General features: G+C 45.3%; 1 protein-coding gene across 1 annotated transcript in view; it reads right to left on the bottom strand.

Annotated features, from left to right (window-relative positions):
- Positions 1-5,855: 5,855 nt before the first annotated feature.
- LOC141257913 (uncharacterized) overlaps positions 5,856-12,009 on the bottom strand; it is a 201,087-nt gene continuing 194,933 nt past the window's right edge. Inside the window, exons 2-3 of the mRNA XM_073672920.1 lie at positions 9,083-9,564; positions 5,856-6,911 (exon numbers count right to left, since the gene is read on the bottom strand). Coding sequence (XP_073529021.1) covers positions 6,755-6,911; positions 9,083-9,558 — 633 coding nt within the window. The 5' untranslated portion in view covers positions 9,559-9,564 and the 3' untranslated portion in view covers positions 5,856-6,754. The remainder of the gene's footprint in view (positions 6,912-9,082; positions 9,565-12,009) is intronic.

Genomic DNA, 12,009 nt, shown 5'->3' with positions numbered 1-12,009 from the left:
CATTAATATCTTAAACCTGACAAAAAATTATGTGCAATTCACATCATAACCACTGGATGTCCCCATACAGACACATAGAGCATAAACTTCTCCCAACAGAATCATGTTTTTCCGGCTGCCCATAATCACCATGTGTGATCCCCTCTATGGAAGGTTTTGTCACTGGACGGATGAGTCACTCGATGTGGAGATTTCACTCGCGTCCTGGAAGACGTCTCTCGCCATTCACAAGGGTTTAGTTCGCTTTGTTGCATAAATTTAATGAAAATGTAATTCTAAAAACAATGTGATTGTAAAATGTATTCCAGAAAATGATTCATGAGACCGGAAGAAAAGCTAGTATGGCGGAGTTCACACTAGGACACCATCTATCAAAAAAAAAAACATTGTGTCTTTACGAGTTGTGGAATTCTTCTCTTCTTTGCTGTACTTGAGACTTCTTCTATCTGCTGCACCGACTTGTTTTCGGCTCCCCTTTCTCATGCATGTGTTTGTTTGAAAATGGGATTTAAAACTTTTTTTCCTTTCACGCATTGTAGAAAATCATGTTCCCTCTGCCTTCAACCACCAAAACAAGTAAAATGAACATGCCAGTCTAATATGTCCAGGAACTGTCTTTTTCAGTGGGCGGTTCCTCTTCATCAGCATTCTACCAGTACTACTGGTCCTGGAACTTCCACTTAATAATAGCTCCTGTGATTGTACAATACTTTGCCTGTACAGATTTGGCAAATATTCCCAGGAAATTCAATTTGTGACAAATAAATTGACTGCAAATAGAAAGTATTTCACAGCCTAAAATTCCCCTGAACAACGTGTGTGACACTATTGTCCTTCCCTCACACCCTAATCACCTTCACTACTGGGTTGTCACACACTACTTCTACAGTTTCTTTAGTATTTTATGACTTTCTCTCCCCATCTCTAGTACTAAGCTGTGAGCTGTGACGTCCGCTTACTATCCAGATTCACCACAAAATGGTTATTCCATTTCCCCTGCTTTTATACAGGCTGTGATAGTCTCTCCTGAGAACTGTTACAGTGAGTACGGAAAGTATTCAGACCCCTTTAGTTTTTTCACTCTTTGTTTCATTGCAGCCATTTGGTAAATTCTAAAAAGTTCATTTTTTCTCATTAAAGTACACTCTGCACCCCATCTGGACTGAAAAAAAAACTGAAATGTAGAAATGTTTGAAAATGTATTAAAAAAGAAAAACTGAAATATCACATGGTCATAAGTATTCAGACCCTTTGCTCAGTATTGAGTAGAAGCCCCCTTTTGAGCTGGTATAACCATGAGTCTTCTTGGGAATGATGCAACAAGTTTTTCACCCCTGGATTTGGGGTTCCTCTGCCGTTCTTCCTTGCAGATCCTCTCCAGGTCCGTCAGGTTGGATGGTGAACGTTGGTGGACAGCCATTTTCAGGTCTCTCCAGAGATGCTCAATTGGGTTTAGGTCAGGGCTCTGGCTGGGCCAGTCAAGAATGGTCACAGAGTTGTTCTGAAGCCACTCCTTTTTGTTTTTAGCTGTGTGCTTAGGGTCATTGTCTTGTTGGAAGGTGAACCTTCTGAGGTCCAGAGCACTCTGGAAGAGGTTTTCATCCAGGATATCTCTGTACTTGGCCGCATTCATGTTTCCTTCAATTGCAACCAGTCGTCCGGTCCCTGCAGCTGAAAAACACCCCCATAGCATGATGCTGCCACCACCATGTGACGTGCCCCCTGGGCCGTGTGTGTGTGGGGATACCCGGAACCGGACCCATTGTGGATGCTGGGGGTTGTAGTCCTTGCGTAGCGGGGACCCGGTCCCGTGGCTCAGGGTGGTCAACCCAAATGGCGGTCTATATGCTGAATGTCCGACTACGCCACCCGTGGATTGCGGTCAGAGTGAACCGCCGCTGCGCTGGTGTTGTGGGTGCAGCAGGGGGTAGTATAACTCCCCACGGGAGGAGTATAGCCTCAGGGCAGCAAGTGTGGAGGTTGGGGGTGATGGCGCGCGGCCACGTTACTCCAGCTGGTCATAACGTCCCACGTCGCACTGTGCTCACCAGGTGAGGGTCTCGGCCTACTCCCAGATAACTTTGGAGCGTTTCACAGGACCCCCTTTATGTGTCCTTTCTCTGGCCTGTCATACCCCACCAAAGACCTCGCTTCTGTCCGGCTGCCTCGGGCCTTCTCTGGTAAAACTTGGCGCCAGTTTCCCTGACCCTATGTGGTGCCTTCCTAGCGGGTGTAGCGAGGGGCTGCGCCACGTGAAATGTCACAGCCTCCGGTTTCTAGCTGAGGGTAGTTCCCCGCCTCCACTAGTTTAGGGGACCGGTCTCCCCCTTTGGCCTGACCCCCCTACGCAGGTAGATTCGGGCGTACTGTGGCGACTCGCCGATCCGCACCCCTGGGGTCCCTTCGTTCCTTGTTCCTGGAGCCTCCTCCGCTCCTCTTCCTTCCTTCTCCTTCCTCCAGGCTCCGGCCTTACTCTTAGGCCAGCCTGCGGAGCAGAGCCCATGCAGAGACTCTGCTCCCACCTCCTGCTCCCTCTTCTTCTCTGTCTGCACTCCACTGAACTAAGATGGTGCCCACCTTTTATACCTCCCTCTAGGTGCACCCAGGAACTGCTTCCTCCCTCCTATGCACTACAGGGTCCCCCCTTCCTCGGTGTTCCCTCCCCCCACTCCAGCCAGGGACAGGGACTGTCGTGCTCTACTTGGAGCATATCGGTCGCCCTGCCCCCCGGAAATGTGGTGTAATGCATGCAGGTATCGGGGTCCTGATCCACACTCCATCCTTACCTGGAAGTGAGATATCGCACATCTGGATGAGATGCAATACCTCTGTAGCGGCCGAACCCTCGGGGCGCTACACATGTTTCACTGTTGGGATTGTATTGGGCAGGTGATGAGCAGTGCCTGGTTTTCTCCACACATACCGCTTAGAATTATCACCAAAAAGTTCTATCTTCGTCTCATCAGACCAGAGAATCTTATTTCTCATAGTCTGGGAGTCCTTCATGTGTTTTTGAGCAAACTCTATGCGGGCTTTCATATTTCTTGCACCGAGTATAGGCTTCCATCGGGACACTCTGCCATAAAGGCCCAACTGGTGGAGGTCTGCAGTGATACTTTCTCCCATCTCCCTACTGCATCTCTGGAGCTCAGCCACAGTGATCTTGGGGTTCTTCTTTACCTCTCTCACCAAGGCTCTTCTCACACAATTGCTCAGTTTAGTTGGACGGCTAGATCTAGGAAGACTTCTGGTGGTCCCAAACTTCTTCCATTTAAGGATTATGGAGGCCACTGTGCTCTTAGGAACCTTGAATAATGCAGAAATTCTTTTGTAACCTTGGCCTGATCTGTGCCTTGCCACAATTCTGTCTCTGAGCTCCTTGGGCAGTTCCTTTGAGCTCATGATTCTCATTTGGTCTGACATGCACTGTGAGCTGTGAGGTCTTATATAGACAGGTGTGTGCCTTTCCAAATCAAGTCCTATCAGTTTAATTAAACACAGCTGGACTCCAATGAAGGAGTAGAACCATCTCAAGGAGGATCACAAGGAAATGGACAGCATGTGACTTACATATGAGTGTCTGAGCAAAGGGTCTGAATACTTATGACCATGTGATATTTCAGTTTTTCTTTTTTAATAAACTTGCAAAAATGTCTACATCTCTGTTTTTTTCAGTCAAGATGGGGTGCAGAGTGTACTTTAATGAGAAAAAAATGAACTTTCTAGAAATGGCTGCAATGAAACAAAGAGTGAAAAATTTAAAAGGGTCTGAATACTTTCCGTACCCACTGTATATCTTGATTGACAGCAGTCAAGGAAGCGCTGCCAGAACACAATCATTAGCTGTTCACAAACACTGCAGCTGCATTCACAAAGTGTCAGCTCTTGCGTGCGTCTGCCACTCCGTAGTGTCCTGCAGATAGGAGCCGGCGATGAGAGCCTGCACTGACACTATGGTCCTGATTCATCATTGCCTTTGTGCCTGTTTTTTTTTGCCTAGTTTTGTGTGTTTTGCACCTTTCTTTTGTTTGCACCCAATTCATTATTCTATTCACACCTTTATGAGGTCTACTTCATATGTATTCGCCTCTTTTTTTTCCGCTCTGTAGATGGAGTCTAGAGATTCCAGATGTTTTCGCCCGATTCATCAATTGTGACTTTTTTTTAAAAAAAAGTAAAATTTGGAGCAACTTCACTCCATTTTCCTCCAGGTGTTTTTTTTTTTGAGTATGCCAGTATTTTGGCTTAATTTTTGCACCAATTTGTGAAACGTTCGACTTTTGTCACCAAAAAAGTCACAAAGAACAGTTCAAGACAAATAAAAACATTTTTTACTTTGTACCAAATTCATTCATTTGTTGCACCATTTTGATGAATTTGGTGCCCAAACAGCAACTTATACCAAAAGACAAAAAAAAAGGAAAGTGAGTTTAAAAAACCCACAAATGATGAATCGGGGTCGTCCAATGTGATTACGCCTGCAATGTCCATACAGCGGTGTAGAGCTGCTGATTGTCATATCTGTCAATCAGCGGCTCTACGCCTCTGCACAGACACTGCAACTGCGCTCACATTGTGTAATTGTTGACTCTCATCGCTGGCTCCTGTCTGCAGGACACTACTGAGCGGCAGCCGCAGACAGGAGCCAGCGATGAAAACCGGCAATTACTCTATGTGAGCTCGACTGCAGGGTCCGTGCAGAGCCGCTGATAGAGTTCAAACAATGCTCGCTTGAGTGTTCTCAACCAATATATAACAGTGCTCAATTTGCAAATTGAGGCGGTGTAATGGTGCACCGAGCCCTTGGCTACATCAAGGGTGCACCGAAGTTTCCTTATTTGCATACAAAATAAATATTGTTTTATGGCAACTGAATGACTGCATCCTATAAGTACAGGCGCTCCCTGAAGAAGGCTGACGAAACGCGCGTTGGGGCGGCTGGCCATCTTTCATGTCCACACATCAGCTCACTAAGGTAATGACTTTCATTGCTCATCTCCGTATATTATGCATGTCATAGAAAGGAGTTTGGCACTATTATACAAAGGGGTCTGATATTATTATTAATATCTGGCTTCATTTGGCCAAGTGCTGGTTGCATGAGATCCTTGTGGGTTGCTTAATTAATTATACAAATATGATGCACATTATGCACATGTTAAAATTATTAGATGGATATTACTAACTACATGTCTCAGCATGCAATTTAGATCTTGATCAACATACCTCTGCTATGAGTATTTATGACATTGCCTCAATGATGTGCCTGCTATCTTGTGAAGCAATTTGTTTGTTTTTTTAATCTATTTTAATCATGATTATTTCATAATAAAAGTTACATTTTATGGTCTAATATACTCGTATTTTCTTGGGAGTAATGTCCTGAAAGAAAAATAATGTTATCCTATAGTACAGGTATGACTTTTACAGGAGTTAAGCATCCTACAGACCTGTTTTAAGTGGTTTAGGTAGCATTCATTTTGGGGGGTGAGGGGCAGACTCCCTATAAAGTGAATCTCCAAATTTTATTTTCATTCCCTTTTAAGGTCCAACCTACATCCTTATGGTGGTCAGAGATGTTGTTTTACTTTACAAAGCTCCAAACCCTCGAGCGTAGGAATGTATTCAAAAGATGCATGCTTCCTGCAACCACCACTAGAGGGAGCTAATACGAGATGATCGTTGACCTCAGTGTGTGAGAAGTGTGCAGTGCAGTGCTGCCTCCGGTGGCAGTCGCAGAGGGAGTCATCTTTGACATCCTCTTCTACGCAGAGTATTTGGAGCTCTGTATCAAAAAAAACATCATAAAGATATATTAAAAAAATGAATCAGAGCAGAAATCTGCAAGTAAAATAGATTTAAAAAAATTCACTTTACAAATAATAAGTTTTTATTTTTTTCCCATACTTTTTGAAGGACAGGCTTCATCCCCCCGCAGCATTCCCATGCGATACAATTACTAGTGAAGTACATGTCGTGGCGCTATGATGAATACACTACATTATTACAATCTTCTATCACATCCGCTACATGAGTGAATACATTACATATCTTTAAAATACCTATAAACTCCACATTGAAGATACGTCGGGCTTTCATATGGGAACGTCGTTCACATTTACATTTATATAAGAAAATACTGAAAACACACATTTCTCAACACAACTTCCCGCTGATGCCAATGAGCAGCCGCCATTCTGTGTAGGACGCCTGAAGCTGTCGGAGATGAATGCCGCCATTGTGCTGAAGGTACGTCATGTAGATCAAGCTTTCTTCAGATTAAGTCAATCCTCTGTGGCGGTCAATGGCGTATGTAGCCCATGAGGCTGCCAGGGGGTCCATGGTGAAGGGACTTCCCACCCTGGTTGACCTCAACGTCATATCCAATGGAAGGTTCGAACCGCCGCCATCGTGCTGAAGATACGTCATGCAGATCAAGCTTTCTTCAGATTAAGTCAATCCTCTGTGGTGGTCAATGGCGTATGTAGCCCATGAGGCAGCCAGGGGGGCCATGGTGAAGGGAGTTCCCGCCCTGGTTGACCTCAACGTCATATCCAATGGAAGGTTCGAACCCTTCAGAGGGCACCACAACATGGAAGAAATAGCCAAAAAGTCATTCCACCTCTGGGAAGTTGGAGTTCTTCTTCTGGGGTGGATGGAGAATATGAAGGTATAAACCAGCCCACCTAGCAATTTGGTATGGGACCCGCCATCTCCTTTCTCTACACCCCTAAATCTACTTATTGGCCCACGATCAAGATTTCATCATGTTTCTGTAGGCCAAAGTGGTGGATCGTTCCAACTGTTTGGCTAGAAGGACATCCAGATCTTGAGACGTCTTGTCCAGCTTCTCCGCCAAATGGGAGGTGGATTGAAGCAGATGATTCATCGTAAGGAAGTTATTCTTCAGTCTAGAGAAGAAGCAGAATAAGAAAAGTGAGTCAAAGAAGGAAAATAATTGCAACATTTTTGGGATTCGGATAGTATGAAAAATAAATTTTTGGACTCTGCCGGTATAACCTGTGCAATGTCAGACCCTATGAGATGATATAGAGCTGATCAGACCCATGTCCTACAAACAGGAGGACAAAGTGCTACAGAGAGGTGGGTTATCAACACATTTGTCAACTGCAGCTTGCTGATGGTTTCCATTTTGGATCCACCATCTAAATGACTACGAAGTGAAATCAATAGAAATAAGACACTTTTGGAGATTGCGGTGGCCAACGAGACGAAGGAGTTAACTCCCGCGGAAGCCGATTGCCGCCCCATCACTCGGAAAAACATCCTCCTGCCATTATAACGTCGTTAGTCGAGGACTGTCTCTCCTTTTGTTTTACACTTTTTGGAATTGATGATTTCCAGGCCGTTACCTGAGGATCATCCATCATCCTGCCAATAACAGTGTGGAGATGATCTGCGGCCGGTTGTTCTGCGGACAGATAAGATCTAGAGGAGCCAATTATTCTCCTGTGGTTGTGGGACGCTGCCCCCCCCCCACAGGTAGTGAGAAATGTGAAGGCAATTGTACATGTTCCTTAAGTAGCATCCTCCTCGGTCATCGCTCGTCCCATGCTATGCGTAGAAGAACGGTACAGAGGTCATTCGGATGACCAGTGGGAGCCCAAGGGGTCGGATCCCCACCAATTCTGCAATGATGAGATGGGTCATAAATGTCTATCAGGAGGGGGGTTCACCTTTGGGACTGGCACCAATATTGCAGAGTATTAACATGTTCCTCGGATCAGCTCATTGCTCGTGTGTTGAGGACCCATAAGAAGTAACAAATTAGTTCATCAAAGTATCTGAAGATACAGGAGTCCATGAAGCGTCCTACGTTTTGGTCAACAGCCATGGCCACGAATAAGGCACAACCTTCAGAAACCTAGGACACTTTATGGACTCCTGCACTTTTTTTTTTATAACGTTTATTCCTTCATGGTTAAAATAAGGTGTTATGGGATCCTCGGACCCCCAACCCATCTGAGAAATGGAGGCCACCGTATACAGTAAGAGAAAGAATGGAGAATTAGCCACTCTCACCATGCTGCTCTATGGGAGATAGGGAAGCAACTGAGCAAACTATCTGATTCCAATGGAAGAGAATGGAGACCGAAAGGAAGGAGAGAAGGAGGAAAAGACGGAAAGAAGGAGGGAAGGAGAAAAGGAATAAAAGAAGGAAGCAAAAAGCAAAGAAAGAACAAAGAAAATACCTAGTAGAGGAAGGAAGGAGGGAAGGTGAGGAGGAAAAGAAGAAAGGAAAAAGCAAGGAAGGAACCAAGAAAAGATGTAATAGAGGAAGGAAGGAGGAAAGGAAGGAGAGAAGGGAGGAAGAATCAGAATAAGGAGCAAAGGATAGAAGCAAAGAGTGAAGGACTGAGGCTGACAAGAAAGGAAGGAATGAAGGAGGGAAGAAGCAAAGGAAGGAGAGAAGGAAATATCAGAAGAAAGATTAAAGGATGGAAGCAAGGAGTTAAGGAAGGAAGCAGAGAAGAAAGGAGCAGAGGTGGGAAAAAAGTGAAGGAAGGGTGGAAATATGGAAGGAATGAGAGAAGAAAAGAAGTAATAGAGGAAGGAGGGTGGGAAGGATCAGAAGAAGGAGCATAGGATGGGGGAAAGGAGTGAAGAATGAATGCAGAGAAGAAAACAGCAGAGGAAGGAAGCAGCAAAGAAAGGAAAGAAGGAAGGGAAGTGGGAAGGAAGAAAGGAAGAAGCAAAGGAAGGAGTCAAGGAAGGAATGATCTGAAAAGGAGCAAGAAGTGAGGGAAGGAGGCAGATAAGGAAGGAGCAGAGGAAACTTGGAAGGAGGTAAGCAAAGAAGTAAGGAAGGAGCAAAAGGAGCAATTGAAGTAAAGTGAAGAAAGAAGAGAATAATCGAAGGATGGATGGAGGAGCATAGTAGGGATCGAAGGAAGGGAGGAAGGTAGGAAAGAAGGAAGGGAATTATTCTTTCCTCAAAGAGAAGTCAAGAAGAAAGTGACTGAAGATGAAGTGGAGCCACCAATATCCTTCAATATCACATTGGTGGATTATATCTAGGTGTTAGTTTAGACAACTGAACACATGAGGCTCGGAGTCTTACTTCTTCCTCTCATCCAGGAGCTCTCCTCCATCATCATCCATCCGGGTGTGGAGCTCATGGATGATTTTGTTCAGTGTCCCATAGAATTCCTTGTTGTCCTCCCGGATTCCCTTATTATGTTCTGAGATGACCTGCTGGTACCCCAGGTCCTGGGCGTCAGCGTTCACCGTATACTTCAGGCTCTGCAGAACCCGATTGTGGTCCTGTAGAAGGTTCTGGAAATACTTCACGTCCTCCTTGATGCCAGCAGAGTTGTCCTTGCCCAGACAGGACTCCTGACGAGGAGTCACAAATGTCAGCTGACACGTGTTTGTGTCTTGTGGGTGATGGCGGGAATCTTTAGGTTGATCCTGAGGAGTGTCAAGGATGTATCCAGACCCCAGATCGGCCAGGATGTCGTCTCCACTTTGGCCGGAGCTGAGGGACACAACGAGGCAGAGGTTCAGCACCAGACGGACGGCCACGAGCTGCCGCATTGTACCCTGCAATCACACAAATAGGAAGCATTAATGTCGGCCTCTTACCCAGGATGTTCTACTGTGCAGATGGAGGAGACTTTATTGCATATAAATTACATGTTAAAGGCATTTTCTAATGATCTTTAAAGGGGTTGTTCACTATTTGAAAACTATTAGGATAGATCATCGGTGTCAGCTTGAAGGGGTCCGACACTCACACTCACCGACGATCCGAGTGCCGTCCGCTCTTCACTGACTAATAGATAGGAGAAGGTGGAGAAACTTTTAATTTTTTCATAAAAAAACACTGAGAAATTCGGACAGCACATGAAAAAAATGGACGTCTGAATGAAGCCTTAGTTGACATCGAACATTATCGGAAATAATGATAACCAATTTTGTAAATGAAGCCGAATTGTTATCCAAAGACAGAACTAACATATTCTTGTATAATTTCCTTAACTATTTAAAGACTTCTGATTACTGTCAGTGAACCGAGATGTTCTTACATTAAGGGCTCGAGTCATCACTGCTTTTGTGCCTTTTAAAAATGGTCCTATTATTTAATTTGCACCTTTTTTAAAGTTACTTTCCCTGGTTTTATCTGTTTGTTTGTTTTTTCTTGCTTGGCATTACGGCCGTGGCTTTGGATATTTGAGCATATTTTTTATTTTGTGCTAATTCATCAAACTTTGTGCTGCCATTTTTATGAATTTGGCACAAAATCAGCTAATCTTGGGCTCCTTCCTGGTATATATATCCCCCATCCTGGTATATATATCCCCCATCCTGGTATATCCCCCATCCTGGTATATATATCCCCCATCCTGGTATATATGTCCCCCATCCTGGTATATCCCCCATCTTGGTATAAATGTCCCCCATCCTGGTATATATATCCCCCATCCTGGTATATCCCCCATCCTGGTATATATGTCCCCCATCCTGGGCACCATTCTGGTATATCCCCCATCTTGGTATATATGTCCTCCATCCTGGTATATATATCCCCAATCCTGGTATATCCTCCATCCCGGTATATATGTCCCCCATCCTGGGCCCCATCCTGGTATATCCCCCATCCTGGTATATATGTCCCCCATCCTGGGCCCCATCCTGGTACATCCCCCATCTTGGTATATATATCCCCCATCCTGGTATATATATCCCCCATCCCGGTATATATGTCCCCCATCCTGGTATATCCCCCATCCCGGTATATATGTCCCCCATCCTGGTATATATATCCCCCATCCTGGTATATCCCCCATACCGGTATATATGTCCCCCATCCTGGTATATCCCCCATCCCGGTATATATGTCTCCCATCCTGGTATATATGGTACCCATCCTGGTGTATATGTCCCCCATCCTGGTGTATATGTCCCCCATCCTGGTATATATGGTACCCATCCTGGTATATATATCCCCCATCCTGGTATATCCCCCATCCTGGTATATATATCCCCCATCCTGGTATATATGTCCCCCATCCTGGTATATCCCCCATCTTGGTATAAATGTCCCCCATCCTGGTATATATATCCCCCATCCTGGTATATCCCCCATCCTGGTATATATGTCCCCCATCCTGGGCACCATTCTGGTATATCCCCCATCTTGGTATATATGTCCTCCATCCTGGTATATATATCCCCCATCCTGGTATATCCTCCATCCCGGTATATATGTCCCCCATCCTGGGCCCCATCCTGGTATATCCCCCATCCTGGTATATATGTCCCCCATCCTGGTATATCCCCCATCCCGGTATATATGTCTCCCATCCTGGTATATATGGTACCCATCCTGGTGTATATGTCCCCCATCCTGGTATATCCCCCATCCCGGTATATATGTCTCCCATCCTGGTATATATGGTACCCATCCTGGTGTATATGTCCCCCATCCTGGTGTATATGTCCCCCATCCTGGTATATATGGTACCCATCCTGGTATATATATCCCCCATCCTGGTATATCCCCCATCCTGGTATATATATCCCCCATCCTGGTATATATGTCCCCCATCCTGGTATATCCCCCATCTTGGTATAAATGTCCCCCATCCTGGTATATATATCCCCCATCCTGGTATATCCCCCATCCTGGTATATATGTCCCCCATCCTGGGCACCATTCTGGTATATCCCCCATCTTGGTATATATGTCCTCCATCCTGGTATATATATCCCCCATCCTGGTATATCCTCCATCCCGGTATATATGTCCCCCATCCTGGGCCCCATCCTGGTATATCCCCCATCCTGGTATATATGTCCCCCATCCTGGGCCCCATCCTGGTACATCCCCCATCTTGGTATATATATCCCCCATCCTGGTATATATATCCCCCATCCTGGTATATCCCCCATACCGGTATATATGTCCCCCATCCTGGTATATCCTCCATCCCGGTATATATGTCCCCCATCCTGGGCCCCATCCTGGTATATCCCCCATCCTGG

Source organism: Phyllobates terribilis, unplaced genomic scaffold (genome assembly GCF_046119375.1).
Source record: "Phyllobates terribilis strain yellow unplaced genomic scaffold, ASM4611937v1 Scaffold_3__8_contigs__length_932513732, whole genome shotgun sequence".
Lineage (NCBI taxonomy): Eukaryota > Metazoa > Chordata > Amphibia > Anura > Dendrobatidae > Phyllobates > Phyllobates terribilis.
The sequence above is the reverse complement of the archived record's forward strand: the minus strand, read 5'-3'. Positions and strand labels throughout refer to the sequence as shown.